The sequence below is a fragment of the Spea bombifrons genome, chromosome 12, assembly GCF_027358695.1.
Source record: "Spea bombifrons isolate aSpeBom1 chromosome 12, aSpeBom1.2.pri, whole genome shotgun sequence".
Taxonomy (NCBI): domain Eukaryota; kingdom Metazoa; phylum Chordata; class Amphibia; order Anura; family Pelobatidae; genus Spea; species Spea bombifrons.
The window spans coordinates 10,290,364-10,307,746 of NC_071098.1; the positions used below are offsets into that span (position 1 = coordinate 10,290,364).

Genomic DNA, 17,383 nt, shown 5'->3' on the forward strand with positions numbered 1-17,383 from the left:
TTGGCAGAATATTGCATTTAAAGGAAAGTGCTAATAATTCTGCTGGGATATATACATCCGAAAGGAAACCGCTTGCATTGTGGACCCTTCGGCTTCTGCTGTAGGGGATTTTGAGGAGGGGTGAGGACCGGACACTGTGGGTTCTATGATGTTTGTGTTTGGCGGGCAGTCACGGCACCGCCAGATCATAGCCCTCTCAGCACATGCTCCCGGCAGCTCAGAAAAACGCGGTGATCTCCGAGCCGACGCAAAGAAATGTGACCGGTCCTGGTGTATTCAGCACAGTTTACACGTCCTTTTTCAAGCGTATTAATCACATTTCGTCTTCCCTTTTTTCGTGTCTGTCACGGACTACTAAAGAAAAAAATAACCCGACTTGATCTATTTTTTTTTTCCTGCTCACACATGATGTATTCCTGGCCGACAAAATGGATGTTGATGTGAAAATCCAGATCTAATAAGAACCTTGTGAAAGAGCGCCAGTGTTTTGTGTCTTTTTTTAAATAAGCCTGCGCTCTTTGGTAGCAAACATTCCCCGCTGAGCACTCCAGTGATCTCATGTCTAGTTATGTCGTCTTAATAAATGATCCTGCTTGTTGTCACCGCGGCTTTCAGCGTCTCCGTTCACTTGGCGAGACAGGCACTATTACAGAACAATTTTGCTTTGAAAATTCTTCTGATTTAAAAGATCAATTACCAAAATTGTGTGTATTTAATGCATTATATTATTATTATTGTCTAGCAGGTTGAAGCTTAAATAGCATTTTTTTTATTGAATTATATACAGATTTATCGCCATTGTATCCCCCGGCCCCCCGTTGAGTGGGTGGTTGTGTCCGATTTTTCAATCTCCTCTACAACTTATCCCCGTTCCTCGGTGCGTTTCCACAAATCCTGAAATCCATATCTCCCATGATGCATTGACGTGAACTGATAATTCTGCTTTATTCACATGATATGGGAACATAAATTATCTGGCGGGTTTGGGATTTATTGAGTACATGTTATGCTGCGCTCAATGAAGGTGATGCAGAAATCAATTCTGTAGAACAGAAAGTAATGAATATTACATGGAGAGGGAAGGTGGCTGGGCGGAAAATATAATACATTGCGGATGATCTTACTGCGTTTGCTTGCCAAACAGAACTAAAAGGTTAGGGTCTGGCCAGCTCCTTCCAGTACCATCTGAGGATAATGACCGGTGACCGGCCTACGATGCATTTCCCTTCACCCAGCAGAAAAGCACAAAGGACACTTTGTAGAGAGGGCTTCTAGAGCCCCGAGAGAACAAAGCATTTGTCTTCATCCGACACGTCGACGTAAAGCACAAGATGTGCTAAAGACTTGGACCAAGGTGTCAGATGTGGTTTATCCTTTCTCCGTGCAGTGGACACGCCACGACAAGTAAAATCCGTGTTTAAGACCTTGTTAGAGTTTGCATTTGCGTGCAGTCGGTTTAGATCCAGTTTTGTGTCGGGTGGCAGCAGAGAAGGGGTGCTTGTTGGGGGAACCACACTTAACCACAGAAGAGGCAGCAGCCACACGTTCTGACTTCGGGGTCTACTGACTTATTTGTAGCTTTCTACTTCACATGTCAAGGAGCTGATCACTCGTGTAGAGAACATGGGCTGGTATAGCTGGCTAATACTAGTTTAATGGCGTATAAAAAGGGACAAGCGTTTTTATCTCTGATTGCATTGAAAGACGTATTGTACACATTAGACTTCTGAGCTTAATATCATATATGAGCACACATTGAGTAATGGTTGAATTGCCAAATTACTGATGAATGAAATTCAGATTTTCATTAGTGATGTCACCTCTACTGATCCATAAAGGACATTATGGGAATTAAGCTGATACATGTTCACTGTGGTGTAGCAGTATTCCGCACACCCTCATACTATATTAGTTAAAGGTGGCAGTGTTTGAATATATTCCATATAAAAATAAACGTTTCATATATAACGCTACTGAAAATGCTGGTGCTCTATAAGTAAAAGGTGATTTGATCACACCGATCTGCATAGTTTTAAGATCTGCCCGACAATGTTCTTGTGTAGATGGAGAATCATTTAAACCGACTGTTTCCACCAGGGGTTTATAGACGCTTTCCCAAAGTTTATATCCTCGGTGCTGGTAATAGTCTGTTCTGTGACCTCATTAAGAAACAGTATTTTTGTATCTGACCCAATGTTGCCACCTGCTGGTCATTTTAGAATTTGCGCTTTCTACTCATCAGGCCATAGCAATGCCATGTGGATAAATGTAGGTTTATTAATGCCCTCCGTAGAGAGGCCCTGCCCCCCAACACTTCTTTTAAAACCACAATTGTGCGTGATGTGAGGTTAAATATTTGTGCAGAATTACAACTTGTAAAAAAAAAATAAAAAAAGTTGATTCCAAAGGAGAAATAAAAATAAACGTTTTGTGGTTTGTCTCACCATAAAAGAATGTTAATTTCCCTTTAGGCCTTTCTCGGCTTCCTGCGGTATTTGGAATATGGGGAAAGTATATGGCAATTTCTTATTACTTTCTCATGTTATAGACTTACAAGGAGAGAGAGCGACAGCCTTTTCCAAGAAAAGGAGTTTAGTTAAAGCGCTCAAGGGCCAACTTTATTCCGCGCCCTTTAATGATCTCTTTAACAAGCCCGTAGATGGCTGTATTGCAGCGGAGCCGGGGCCAGTGCTGAGCTTTTCTTCAGAAAGTAAGGGATTTAGGGTTTTAAAATGGAAACATTTTAACTTCAGAATACTTGTAACCAGATTTCTCGTACAAAATATCAGTAAATATAAGTTTCTGGGAACATTCTGGAATGAACATCTACTACGTTGTTCCAGGGCAGCATGATAAGGACTTGGTACAAAGCACACAAAAGGCTATTTATAACTAAACCATACAATGCTTTATACACGTGTGAGGCTGAAAAACTATATGAGATTGACGTTTACCTCGAAAAACTTTGGAAAGACTCTATATAGTGTTTTCCAGTTGTGGTTATGATGCAGCCCTAATACAGAAGCACAGCTTGGATATATAACACAGATTGAATCCACTACATGTGAGAAGGGTGATCTGTTCATCGGATGGCACTGGTAGAGTTAAAACGTGACTCACTAATGCGAGTGACACAATTGTGAAGTTAAAGCTTTAAAGTTCTGACATCAAAACCCGATCAAACTTTTGTCGCCCGTCAAACTTTTCAGCCGCGGTTTGCGTGTTTTAAGTCGCGTTGAAAGCAGCTCTTGAAAACATTTTAATTACATTGAACGTTACGAGTTCTCCCCGGCAAGGGCTTCATTGATCCAGCAGCAGCTGGTCCTTCGCTGACCTCGTCACAAAGGGAGCCGGAAATCTCAGCTTTGCTCTTTTATATACCGCGAGCGCTCGGGCTTTTGTTGCGTCCTGTAAAGCCGGCACTCGAAAACCAAAGACTGAATGAAGGGGTATGGAACATATTTGCATTTCATAGCAGGTAGAAACATGATCTTACTCGCCGTCAGTAACTTGTAACCTTTAGGCGCCATTAAAAAATGAAATCTGGCGGGACAGTTAGAGTAGAGAACCTGGTATTAGCAAGTAGCAACCGAGCGGAGCTCCGGTATGTGTGTGCGATACGGTGTGTGCGCGATACTGTGTGCTCCTGGTCAGGCTTGGGGCAATTACGTTGGGGCAGGTGAATTAAAACCCTGAAGCAGCAAGAGCTGTGTTGGTGGTGTAGATGTTCCTAGTATGTTGGTTATGTGGTTACTTCAGTCTATGATTTTCTCAATATTTAAGAATGAAAGGCATGATCTGTAAGTACGCGACACGTATAGTATCTGCATGGAAAGTTATCGAGAGACTTTATTACTTTTCAATAAAATATTGTGCGTGTCAGTCTTGGCCCGTGCTGCACTTAGTTGTCTTTTATTTTTAATAAATCTGTACCAAATTTAACCCCCCCCCTTCATTCTTTCAGAGTAAGAGAGACCACCTCTTGATGAATGTGAAGTGGTATTATCGTCAGTCTGAGGTGCCGGACTCGGTCTACCAGCACTTGGTACAAGATCGACACAATGAGAACGGTAAGACCCCAAATATTTTTATGCAAATACTCTTAATGGCCCTGGCATGCAACCAGCTGGCCACTGGCTTTCTGTACAACATCGTTCCAGGATAAATAACTGGATACCATGTGAGAAATGTCACTACAGTCCATACGCACCTAAACAACGCTCTAGTTCTGTTTTGTCTCATCAGGGCTGCCATTTGGGAGGGGAAAGGGGGCTACGGCTTACCACTATCCTTCATTGCTGGTGGTCTCTCCAAGTCTAAAGGAAGCAGGGAGCTGAGGTATGATGTCATATCCCAGCACTCTACTTTTTTTAAGACCTGCAGAAACTCCTCTGGCCCCGCAATCCCTGAGGGCAGCCGTGTCTCATACACACTTGCTCTGAGGTTTGTATACATACTGTGCTTCCAAATGATGTTATCTCCTCGTATCTTGTCATTTTCATGAGCCTCTCAAGAGTTGAACTGATATTAAATTAATTACTCGCACATATTAATCAGATTTCTAGATGCTACATCCATCTGAAAGCCGCTGGGTTTAGTCTGGGGCTTTGTTAGATGACAAGTAAGAGGCGCTGTGTCCTGCCTTACAAGTATCAGTCATGAAGAATATAAATCAGACCGTTAAGATGTTCTGGAAAACATTTCTAAATCACTGAATTTCAGAAACTGGGTAAAATAACCAGAAATCCTCACCCCACCTCCGAGGTGTGGTTAACACACCAAACTAGGACAGAAAAATTCAAATTTAATAACAATATTAAGATATATATACACACACATACATAATTGCTAACAGCAGTCACACTCCTATCGTGCCCAGGACATGTTGGAACCTGGGCAAGAGAGGAGTGTGATTGCTGTTAGCAATCGTATATATGACATCAATGGAAACCATTTTTTTAATGAACAATTTGTGAAAAGATTTTTCTTGTGAGCCATGTACACACTTGGTAGAAGAAAAAGGAAATGGAGTGTAATCCTCTATTTAAAGAAAAATGCCTTGTCGTTATTTAAACCTTTGTATTTCCCGTTCTCATCCTGGAGAGTAAGTGGGATGTTACTGGGTTAGTTGTGTTTTTGTTTGCATGTATTTGCTCGTACGAGTTGTACGAAGGTCTCTTGCACAGTTGATGGTCCCCCGACTGACCCTTACACTTTCTCCCCTTCAGATTCCGGCCGAGAGTTGGTCATCACAGACCCCGTCATCCGGAACCGAGAGCTCTTCATCTCGGATTACGTTGACACTTACCATGCTGCTGCTTTAAGGTAATGGTTGCCTACAATGAACATCCTTCAGCAGTTACTGAAGTTGCTGCCCCTCTTTTTTTTTTTTGTGGACACCCAGTGTACCAGAACACAAAGCACCTTTTATTAACAGAAGTAGTAAGTGAAATTGGTTGTGTCTTTACAATCCATATCCACAACGCCCTCGTCTAGCAGTGAATTATTATTATTATTGTTAGGAATTGAGCTCCACACACCTACCAATAAATTAGTTTTTACATTCAGTAGCGAGTAATGGAAGTCATGCTGTTAAACTGGACTAGATTTAAGCACCAAACCATTACTGGGGGTGGGGGATTCTTGTAGCTTTGAGGGTCCAAGACGAGTACAAAACATGTAATTGGCAGCAACCCATATAAATTGATCATTAGTTCCCGTTTTGCTGGAAAAGCTTTAACACTGCTCCTGCAAGGGCCACGCAGTTAAATGAAAGGGCCGGGATCATGCTGCGGTTACAGAATGTACCCTAAACCGCTGCGTTTGCGGGCTTTGCTGGGAAGAGGAAAGTCCTGGACAACTTCAGGCTGAATTAAAGAGGTGAAGACAGAATTGCTTTCCTGGCTCGGTCTTTGCACTTGGCCGTCTGCGGGAAGGAAACCGAGTAATCTGCTCAGATGTTTAAATATAAACCATCTGACAGACATTTGCTTTGTTCCGAACCACATAGCCAAAAGCGGCTGATTTAAAGGCAAATTAGCTCTAGCCAGTGCCGGGGGGGGGGGGGCATTCAAAGCTGGAGACCAGGGGGTGGATGAAGTTTTGACTTAACCTATTAAGGCGCTCTAGATAAATACTGCACGTTCCCGCAGAGTTTCTGGTCCCACCCAGACCAAAGAGAGCCAATGGATTCCGAATGATCCACCTCCTTGTCCAATGAATATGTATGTGATCTGTCTACTGCTTTCTGATGTTTGTCCCAGGTTCCTTTCTCGCTACCTATAGGTGCTCTGAAAGCAGTGACGATCTCCTTCAGTGATCTGCTTTTCCACATGCACACTGCTAGAGGATTTCATGCTGTTACAGGTGTGCAGTGGCCGGTCTATGGCTCCAGACCAAAGTGTGCCTAAGTACCCCTGCCACCAAAACGATTGCTCCTCTTCCACACAGGAGCTAGGGATGCCGCCACTGCCCAGATATTGTGTCCGCTTAGCGCAGATTCACTTGATCTCTCTGAGTTTTTGTACGTTTTAGCAGAGCTCCTAGGGGTCGCCCTTACGTTGCCTTACAATTTCCACCAGCCTGAGCAGAATATCAGCTGAAAATATACTCGCCGAACAAGAAAAAATCCAACGTACCTGAGAGTTGGGATTATTATGGTATCTTTTACTTACATAGTGCCAGTCATTTCCGCATTGTTTCCTATAGAATATTTACTCAAATGATATGACACAAGTAGAATCAGCTGACTGACAAACGGTACATAAGATAGAGGGTCCTGCCTCGGTACTTGTGTAAAGTGCACACAGCGGAGCGGTCTTCACAGATTGTGAACATCTTTCAGCTCTTGGCTGTAGAAAGGCTGTGAAAGGACAGTGCTTTAGGGTTTAAGAGTGAACGTGCGCAGCTCTGTGCCGGGCTGTGTCAGATCACTAATGGAGTGGAGTTTCTGACTCCCCGTTTATACCGGCCACCAGCCCAGGGACCGCACAAAACCTCTAACACCCACTATAAAGGTGCTGTCTACAGGAGCGTGTTCTTAGTTTCTTCCAGGCTGCAGTTTTTGGTGGTCCTTTTTACACTCCGCTAATTAATGACCCTGTGTCATCTAGAAAATGCCCCCGATTCTCTCCCGTGTAATCGGGAGGTGTTACTGCGTGGCCGGTGGTATAAAGCATTATGATGGAGCAGGACTTCTGCACGTAGTTAATCCTGAAATTGTCTAAACTTACGATATTTTTTTCTTGCCAGGGGGAAATGCAACATCTCCCATTTCTCAGATATATTTGCTGCTCGGGAGTTTAAAGCTAGGATTGACTCCTTTTTCTATATACTGGGATACAATCCAGAGACTAGGTAAGTGCTCAAAACATTACTTGACTTTTCCTTCCTCTGCATTCTTCTCTCTTCTGAAGTTGTGTTCCTAGAATTTGGTAAAACCGTTCAAGATTTCTGTTAAAGGTTCCCCAGCGGGGTGACTCGGTTTCCTATTGGCTGTTGTAACATTCTCTGGCGTTCAATATGATCTCACGGTTTCCGGTAGATCTTACAAGCGATGCAGTCCAATGAGAAGTCGGAGCGCGGTGCCTCCTCAAAGCCGCCTCTGTCGGGGGTCCGAGCAGATGCTTTCTTAGAGGAAACCCTCTTGGGCGGCATTTCAAATGCAGGAATCGCTGGCTGCGCTCGGCGTCTGATAAAACGGGCCTTGGGCTAAGAAGCTGTCTGTGCTTTTGTTCTGTTCGTGCTCTTAGATCGATGATTGTTTACCAAGCGGAGATCTATTAAACTTTAGGAATTGAAGACTGTGTGCGCACCGGAAATCCCAACACTTTTCTAGTTCCTATAAATCCCAACTTTTCGGTTTATTATGAAGTCAAGTCTTTAGCCAAATCACTAAATTTCTCCCAAAAGGCGGCCCTTTACGTACCCTGGAGAAACGCGTCCTGTTTGTGGTGTTGGTGGTCAGAGTGTGGGTTATCAAGTAACCAGTAAGTAGGTACCGGTCCGTCCTGGAGGGCAAAAGAGCCAAGTTTAGAAGTTTTTATTTAAATCTCTCTCTATGGAATGGAGCTTAAATAGCGAGAGAAGAGTCAGTTCTAGTGGCTCTATTACCTTGTATGCATGTGAAGGCATGGCCGTTGGCCGGTTTTCCTTGGATGTGGATGGAAAGGAGTCCCGGTGTTTGGTTTTCAGTTTCTCGCGTTTGTTTATAGGCACTCTGGCGTGCGTGTTGAGCTGTTTTCATGTCAGAACGTTAATGATATTTGAGTGTTTGTGGAGATACCTTTGCTTCTAGGTATCTATCCATGCGTCCTTTCCCCGGGCACTTTGTATGGAGTGATATCTGTGCCCAGTACGGTTTATTTACATGCATATCTTCTGGTAGCATGTGCTCGTCTCCCTGGCAGCGCGAAGGTTAACTGCTAATTGCTGGCCAAGCAGGTTTTACAGCCGGCGATGGCCGCTCAAGCCGTAGTGCCCTGATTCCCATAAACATCTGGTAGATGGGACTAATGGTAAAGCTGCTGCCACGTACCTCCTCCCACTGGCTGCTGGGCCCAGTGTCTACTTCCTTTGGACTCCCCCTTAAACAATTCTGGGTTGTTTTTTTTAGGGGGGGGGGTTGTTGGATTGAAAGAACTAAACATATTGCAATAATTACATAAGCAGTATTTCCAGTATGTTGAAACATTTATTTTCTTGCAGATTGATTGCAAGTTTGGAATTGGTAATGAGCCAAGATCTTGTTGTTTTTTATTTAGGGGCAAGATCTGTGTTGGAAAGATGAATAAATGCTTCAAAGTATCGTTTTAACAACATATACTCCATCCAATAACATTATATATGACGTATAGAACTCACAGATGCATATATCGCAGCCAGATAAAGACAGTGTTAATTAACACATCATGAATTTTGCATAAATCTGATATTATAGAAAGTTCAGGGACTGAAATATCGAGGCTTTTATATCATGTTATGACAATATAATGCATTCAGGCAAAATCTCTGGTATCGCTAAACAGATTTTATTTACCGATGAAGTGTATTTTTATGGAGGCTGAGGTGAGGTCAATACCAAGAGTGGCCTTCCAGCATCTTTGGTACTCTGCTGATCATTTTAATGACTGTTCCACCTTCTTTGACCATTTCTGGTGCTGTTCCTTTCCCAAGCCCATAGATGTTTTTCTAATCATTTTAAATGCTGCCATATTATTTATTAAGCCAAAACAGGCTCTGATAGGATATTGCCATAGAAACTGGAAGTGCTTCTCAAGTTCTAGAACAGTCTGTTGTCCAATACAGACCCACATCTGAAGGACACATTTTATATAGCACCATCCTCCTTAGCGCTGTACAATGGGTAAAAAGGACATAAGTAGTGTTTAACATTACAATTTGACTTATAGAGACAAGAGGTGAGGAGAGGGCCCGGCTCAAAGAGCTTACAGTCTAGAGAATATTAAAACACTTATAAAGTTCTGACCTATAAGGTAATAAATAAAACCTTACTTACCGCTTACCAGGGCTTCAGTAAACGGCCCCATCCCCGCTCCGCCATTGATGCCAATTTTGTGTGCTTGAAGCAGCCAATCACTGGCATGAAAACCAATGGGGGCTCTTTCTGCACATGGCATGGGGTCCTGTTACACCCCTGGAGCACAGCCTCGGTGATTAAAGTGCATCTGCAGTGGGGGGGGTTAATTTAAAGGTGACACTCGGATGTCATATACATTACGCGCTTACGATGGCGGGAGTAAACCTTTAAAGGAAGGAGTCAAATCATGTATGTAAGGAGATTTATTTAACACGCTAAGCCGTGCCAATTATTGTATAAAACCGCCATAAAGGTTCCCAGCGTAGCCAAAACGTATCAGATATGTATGAGAGATGCCACGCTCTTTGTTTCTGTATACACTACTTGTCATGTCCTGTTTAACCAATGTACAGCGCTGCGGAATATGATGGCGCTATATAAATAGATAAATAGTAAGCGCAGATGTGTAATTTTGTGTGCCGTGTAGAGGGGCGATTGCTCGTTCCCTGCTGTCACAATTAAAGATTGAAAGTGAGTGGCCGCTGGGCTACTTTGTATTGACTGAGCCAGTGGATACTCTGTTGCACCTCTTAACACTCTTTCGCTGTATCTGTTGTGTCGTTAAGGTCTGCTTGTAACATTGTAACGTTTTCTGTCTCTGCCGGTAGTGGCGGCTTCGCCGTACGGCATTTGCGAGCAGTTGTGGCAATTTGATTGCCGTTAAGTCTCCGCAGGCTGCAGCGCCGGGTGCCCGAGGCTTCGTATCTCAGAGATTCCCTCGCTGGGCCCCGTTCTCTCCTCACACACAAGCTTAGTGTGCCTGGGAGAGAGAGAGAGAGGCGCTTGTCGGCTCGGCGGCTTTATTTACGGAAACAGCGGGGCTGAGATTGATTGCGTTGTAGGAAGGTCTGTGGCTAAGACGAGGAAGGAGGGGGGACCTGGGGGGGAGTGGACGAGAAACAAGCAGGAGGGGGTCACAGCACATGCTCAGTGCCTTTAGTCTGAGGGGGGAAGTTTGCAGCGCTGTGCGTGGAGGCTGAGGTCATAGCACAAGCTCAGTGGAAGCTCTCTGAGGTCTCTGACTGCATGTGCCACCATTTTGAGGAGTTAGTGTAAGAAAAGGGCTTAGTTTAGAGCAGGGACTGCAGGCTGCGGAGTCCAGGCAGAGCCAGCAGCTTCTGTGCTAGTGATGGACGACCTGTTCAGCCCCTGCAGGTAGGAACTGACAGCTCTGGCCTCCCGCACTGCTGCCCCTGAAAGCATGTCAAATGTTTACCATGGATCGCTTCCCCCTCCCTGTGTTTCATTAATACTGCGTGTCCCTGAGCTGGCTGCAGCTGCTCGGCGTGTTTACCTGCGAGCAGCGCTGCATGCACTCAGGTGCGCGTGGAGCCCGTGCTCCAGTCCTGACTCCCGGCTCTTCCTGTAATGCTGCGTTAACCTCTTGCAGGGTCAGTGGGCCTGATTTAGAACGCGGCTCACGCTGTGTGGCTCCACAGGGGTTAAGGCGAGCCGTTTGTGCTACATGTCAGTGATCTGCCGTGCATGCGTAGCCCGTGGCGAGTGATGTGACACTTTGGTGTAATGTTTTGGGCCCGCAGTGACTGTTTAGATAATGTTTAGGGGGGGGGCTGGAGTTGGACAGCCATTGGCTGCTTACTGATGTGGGTGGGATTTTTGTCTTGATTGAGAAGTCCACGTCCCGTGCTAATGATGCGAGTTACTGTGCTGTGGTGGGAGTCAGCGAGCGGTTAATCCCTTAGAGCTCCGTGTCCCCCCACAACAATATGCACTAAATGCAGCCGGTCACGCTCGTCATCTAATCAACAAAAAAGTCTAAACCTCCCAAGCGTTATGAATGAAGCTCTCTGCCTACTGCAACTTGTTTGATTTTTGTTGAGTTTACCTAATTATTTAATTCCGTGTGAATCGGCGATGCTTAAGATATATGCTGTATATGTGTATACTCTGTGTATGAATGTATAGCTAAATGCTCATAGCTTCTATTTATTCTATAGACGTGATCGTTTTTATTTTTTTGGTATATGTTGCTTTGGACAAAAAAAAACCCATAAAACTGTTAGGTTTGGTTTTTTATCCATTCTATTGCTTGCTGTCTGCGATTTGGACTCGCTTTCCGGAAATGCTCGATGGAACGCGGAGATCTTATTCCGGGCGGCGGATCCCTGCGAATACATCGCACGTGAACTACTTCCACTTACAATCCAGGCAGAGAAGTCGCTTTGTTTTTACGAAACTTTCGTGTTCTGTTCAGTAACAATTTGAAAGTAAACATTTAAACCAAAAGCTTTGTGGGGAAAGTTATTAATCTTGTTTGTTACTTTGTCACAACTGCTTGGGATGTAAAAGTTGCAGGTCATCCAAAAAACATACCATCTGTCTACAAGTCAGTGGCTCGTTTGCCCCATCCCTCGCCCCATCTTACAGAGAATAAAGCTAGACGGGGCAAGTGCAGGAATGAGTTTGTGGGTCAAAACTTTTTAGGTCAAAAATGTAATAAGGAACGGGACTGGTCCACCAGGATTTATGTTTGGGTAGAACAGTTCATATTATTGTCCCACTCTTCTAAAAAGCATGTTTCCATCGCCTCCAATATATCATTGGAAGGGTAATGTCATTTTTTAGATGTATTGTAAGGATGTATTGTCAGCTTTCTATAGTCTGCCTACAGCAAAAGCAGTAATGAGGATGGTTTGATGCTCAGTTCCTTAACCTTCTCTTGCATGTCAAACCTTAATTTAAACTGTGTGAATAACACATTTTAAACACACGCGTGATTTACATGTTTAATAGATTTTTACAGACTTGCCATGCATGCAGTGGGTTAGAACTTGCTTAGACATTGACGCGGCCCCCAGTCACACAGGCTTCGGAGAGTGGGCCGTTTAATTAGAATTGGAATTTTTGGTTTGCTGAAAGTTTAGTATATAAACATTTACGTTTTACATTTATCTGCTTAAAAAGTAAGAAGCCGTGAAGAAGTGATGTCATGGGAGAAATCTTGCTTATCACACCAAAGATTGGCTATTAATTTGCCGTTGTGGTTTGGCTCAACATGGTTATGACTTGTGATCAACTAGTTATGAAAAAAGTTTATTTACTGGAATCTTAACCCAGTTCTGGCTGGATTTTTCAGATTTGTTGGTTTATTATACAATTCCAAACGTATCCTCACACAACACAAACTTCAAATATCACTTTTATAGGACAGAGCAGTGTGGGGACCCCCAGCTCGGGTGTTCCGATATCATTACAATTAGAGTAGAATACCAAGGTGGCGGCGACAGACCGTGGGACCCCGAGACTGGGAGTGAAATCTGAGGGTCCCCAGGACGCCGCACAGCTTTGGTGAGCAGGTACAGGGCTAGAGAGGAGTGCGTTAGCGGAGTAGATGAGAATGGGTGAAAAAGCTTCTCTTTTAGTAAAGCTGTTGGGCTGCAGGCGACGCGGTTCTTGTCGTGTGGATTAATTTGTTCACAAGTGGCCACAAATCCCAAGTGAGCCGCAGTTGGAAAGTTCATTGGAGTTAAACCCACATCCAGCACTCCCTCAAATGGCCCCCTTAGTGAATAAGCCCCATCACGTCCGTATATACGGGGACAGAGGCTTATCAGATTGTGTGAGATCCAAATATCTTCGGGTTTCTACACCCGTGGCTTGCAGATGGGAATGGAGTCGTTTTTAAAGCGTATTAATAAGTCTTGTTGTGCGAGAGGATGCTTCCCCAGCTATTGATTTATTTAGAACTGCCTCCATGTTTTGAGGAGCGATTGAGTTGCCATGATATAAATAAATTGGGCGTCCCCCCATTTTCTGGCGGTCACCCTGTGTGCCGATCCTCGCCTCCTGCCATTTCATGTTCCCAGCCTCTCCGTCCAGCGCGTGTTTACCTCAGTGAGCACAGGGTTTCCATAGCAACCAGAGAGGAAGAGCTTGTCATTTTATATAATTCGCCGCAGCTGAAGAGGGCCGAAATATTATGTTGTTGCTATAGTAACGGCTTTGATCAGTTTCTTTTGTCATTTTTTTTTAGTCTGAAATTAACACTTTCCTTGCAGTGGAAGTGCTTGGAATCTGCACGTTCCGGTTATTAGATGTAGCGGTGACATCGAACGCCCTCTGGTTTCCTTGGCGGGATGCGGAGTTGTCTGTCCGTCACCCGGAGACCTGTGATGTCGAAGCATGTGTGACCTTTAACCTTACAGCCACTGATACATATAACTAAGAGCCCTTATACAACATACGTGAATAACGTGAAACCCCGTCCAACACTGACTTATAGAACACAGACTTCTGAGAAGCTAAGCATGTGTTTACAGGAAAATAAAATCCTTATGTATTTGCCTTAGTATGGATAGAACGAACCGACTCGTGACGTCATATGAAACATGGCATCGGGGAATGCGCCGTGTGTTAGTGCTGGAGATTGGTGGGCTTTGCTTGCCGTTCTTTCTGTACAGAATCCTTGAACGCGTTTGACTTATCCGGTAATTCTCTCTGTCACGTCCTCGGTATGTTGTCGGTAATTATGGTCTCTTTGGCTTGTAGCCAGTTCCAGAAGCTTCCCCAGCCGAACCGTTTGCAGCGCACCCAATGTGATGAACGTTTCCTACTGACAAAACAAATGGTTTGCTTAGGATTTATCCAATATGGCGAAATATCTGTAATAACTGTAATCATTTTTATTGCAGGAGGCTGAATAGCACCCAAGGGGAGATCCGAGTCGGGCCGAGTCACCAGGTATGTCTTTTCATTGAAAGAAAATCTCTGTTTAATGTTTTTTGAGGATGCGGGAAATACCAAACACAGATTTATCCTTAACGAGCTATCACATTAATACGGCCCGCTTTTACACGAACCAATGTCCTATAGTTGATTGCGATGGCTTTACTTGTGGCAGAGCGCCACATCGTCCATTCTTAAACGTGAGAACAGCCCCGTCCAACACAAAGGGCCTGTCTGCCTTTGGGAACATTCTTAATTACCGGCTTGGCTTAGTAACTGGGTTAGCACCATCCTGAAGAATCTTGTTCCAAGTCAGCAGAAACAGATTTCCGCCTCCCGCTTGGCATGGACGTTTAAGTAACCAAAGCCTGGATGTTACAATAGCCAGCTTGCCCTTAATAGAAAATATTTTTTGAGCTTCAATTCCAAAATCAGCACTTCCACTGCCGCAGTTTGGCGTTCTTATTGTTTGATGATCAGACACTAAACTCCCATGAATCTCTATTTCTATCTGTGCCGCAAACAATATTTTATGCATGTCCTCGGTTGTTATCGCACGTAATGCCACCCCAGCTAGTGTACTAAGTGTAGGCGTTATAGCGGTGCCAAAGGCTTCGGAACTTCTGACTCATAATTGGCGGCTTCCGGATAAATATTGCCTTTTTAAGTATGATTTGTATTAAATCTGTAAGACGTAATTACAGAGGCTGGAAGCTGTTCCTCCTGAAGTGCTCTCCATCCTTGCTGCTAATATTGCTGCAGATGACTAAAGCTGCTAATTAAGTCTCCCGACACAGAGTAATATCTATTTAATGACGGAGTTTACTCCCCTGAGCTGCGTCGCTCTCTGCATATTTTACTCTGTTAAATTGGGGGCTTTCCTTTGAAGAAATCAGACTTTCTTCCAGCTAATAGATTTGCCCCCCAGCCTTACAAGAAATTGGGCAACAGGGTATCTTTGTAATGTAACAATAAACTTATTGGGCCTTGTCATTTTTAATGGAATATACACGTGAGACCAGGGTGTGCCTGGTATGATTTATTTGCATATTTAATCTCATGATGAGTTGCAGCAATCATATGATTCCCGAGATCACGGCCCTTTAGTTTACAGGATATTGTCACTTTTTTTAAAGGCACTCCAGCCATCCTATGCACTTCAATACAACCCCCCACCCCCAGCTAAATGCCCTGCAGGAGATGCATTCGGCTGAATGTGTCTCCCTGTACGTGATGTGCTCTCATCCAATCAGCTCCAACGCTGGCTCTGGATGTCAGGAGTCTGTTTTCCTGCCACTGATTGGCGGCTCCAAGCAGCCAATGATTGGCAGGAAATGTTGGATCATGGCATTCTGTGTCAGGTTAAGTGCCATATTTTTCTTTGTTCACGGGTACCTTGAACGTAAAATCATTGAAACACTTTTCAGGGGTAAGTCCTAAAACATTTGTTTTTCACTGTTTAGAAATGCAAAGATCACTTAGTACACTTTCCCTTGTGACTTGGCAGTCGTGTACAGGTGACTTAATTGTGGCTTCATTCTGTCCCCCGCAGGCCAAGCTTCCCGATCTGCAGCCTTTCCCATCTCCGGACCGTGAGGCAATCACCCAGCATGAGGAGCTGGTGTGGATGCCGGGGGTTAATGATTGTGACCTGCTGATGTACCTGCGGGCAGCCAGGTGAGGATCAACAGAGCATAACAAAATAAGAAACCTGGTTATCCCTCTTTCATAAATAGCTGTGTTAACGTATATTAGCGTTCTATGCTGCTCCTGCTCTTTTCGCTGGGGAAATCAAACGGATAGAAAACCATAGAGCAGGATCATGTTGGGTTTTTTGATGCTCACAACCATCTGTGATTTTCCAGGGTTATTCATCAGGAATTAGCACTGTCCACTAGGGCTGCTTAGGAAGTAGAACCCCAGAAAATGTTTTTTCTGCCAAACTACAGCAGTAGAAATTAAATAATAATGAAGGGTGGGTATAGTGTTTTGATTATTATATTGGAATCCCTTGTGAGTAGGGACTCAACTTCCTGAATCATCTGTCGTGGCAGGTAGTCACTCGGCCTCCTCTCCAATGGCTTTGGTCCAGCAGATCACTTCTGTACGTTTCTAAAATGAATGAATCCCTTGATGTTGTATCATGTATTTTTTTAATAAGCTGCTCCCATTGATCCAATATGCAAAACCTCCATTAAATGTGTGTGTCTCTTTTACCAGGAGTATGGCTGCCTTTGCCGGGATGTGTGATGGAGGATCTACAGAAGATGGATGTGTTGCTGCTTCTCGGGATGACACTACGCTCAATGCGCTTAACACAGTAAGTTATATAGCTTGTAATTAGGTGAAACCAATGAAAAACTTGCTTAAGCAAGAAGTTAGTCCTGTATAAAATAATCAAATATATGTCATAGAATTTTCCCCACTGAGCCTCCGTCAAATATGTTCACCAAGAAGTACTCTGTTCTCCTGTATTTTACGTTTGTGGCTTTACCAGAGTTAACTATAAAGTGACACGTCGGTGAGGCTTTATGATGTGTGTATCGGATCGCAGGGCGGTGTTCTGCATAGTTAACGAAATAGAATAATAGTGTATTTTTGTAACGTTATGTAACTGAATTTCCCTTAGTCTTGCTTTCCAAGAAAATGCTGGTTGTAAACCGTATCGCCTCAATAACTTTCGTGAATCCTGGTTGTCGCAGCGTAAAACTATCGATGAAAGCAGTTTTACGGCAGATGGATGGCCGTGTAACGCAGCTTTGTCGGGGTCTTTATCTTCAGCTGTTAACGTGTAACTTGCTTTTTTTGTCGTAACCTTCCTATAAGGAGGGTGGTTTGATGTTTGATTATGTTACTGGAAGTCCGCCTCTCTTGGTGGTCCTTGCCCCGCTCTCGTCTTTGTTTCCATATGCCTGCTGCTCTCGTTTTATTAGGTTGTGATTGTAGGCAGTGATATGCAGCCCGGGGAAATGTCGAGGAGCGGCGGATGAGCCGTGTCATTTATTATTATGGAAATCCAATAAGGGTTTTGAGTCCTGTGATAAATCAGGCTCTGCATTTCTGCAATAACCGCAGCATCCTCGGTCGGGAGGAGGCCTG

At 44.1% G+C, this 17,383-nt stretch overlaps 1 protein-coding gene across 7 annotated transcripts in view; it reads left to right on the forward strand.

Moving 5' to 3' along the window:
* The window catches only part of RERE (arginine-glutamic acid dipeptide repeats), a 127,939-nt gene that overhangs the window by 87,015 nt on the left and 23,541 nt on the right, over positions 1-17,383 (forward strand). For 6 of the 7 annotated variants that reach the window (XM_053452294.1, XM_053452292.1, XM_053452297.1 and 3 more), the window contains 6 exons: positions 3,965-4,070; positions 5,229-5,325; positions 7,252-7,356; positions 14,251-14,299; positions 15,837-15,961; positions 16,505-16,604. In XM_053452294.1, coding sequence (XP_053308269.1) covers positions 3,965-4,070; positions 5,229-5,325; positions 7,252-7,356; positions 14,251-14,299; positions 15,837-15,961; positions 16,505-16,604 — 582 coding nt within the window. Of the gene's footprint in view, positions 1-3,964; positions 4,071-5,228; positions 5,326-7,251; positions 7,357-10,677; positions 10,754-14,250; positions 14,300-15,836; positions 15,962-16,504; positions 16,605-17,383 lie in introns of those variants that run through there. The other variant, XM_053452298.1, reaches the window with a different exon arrangement.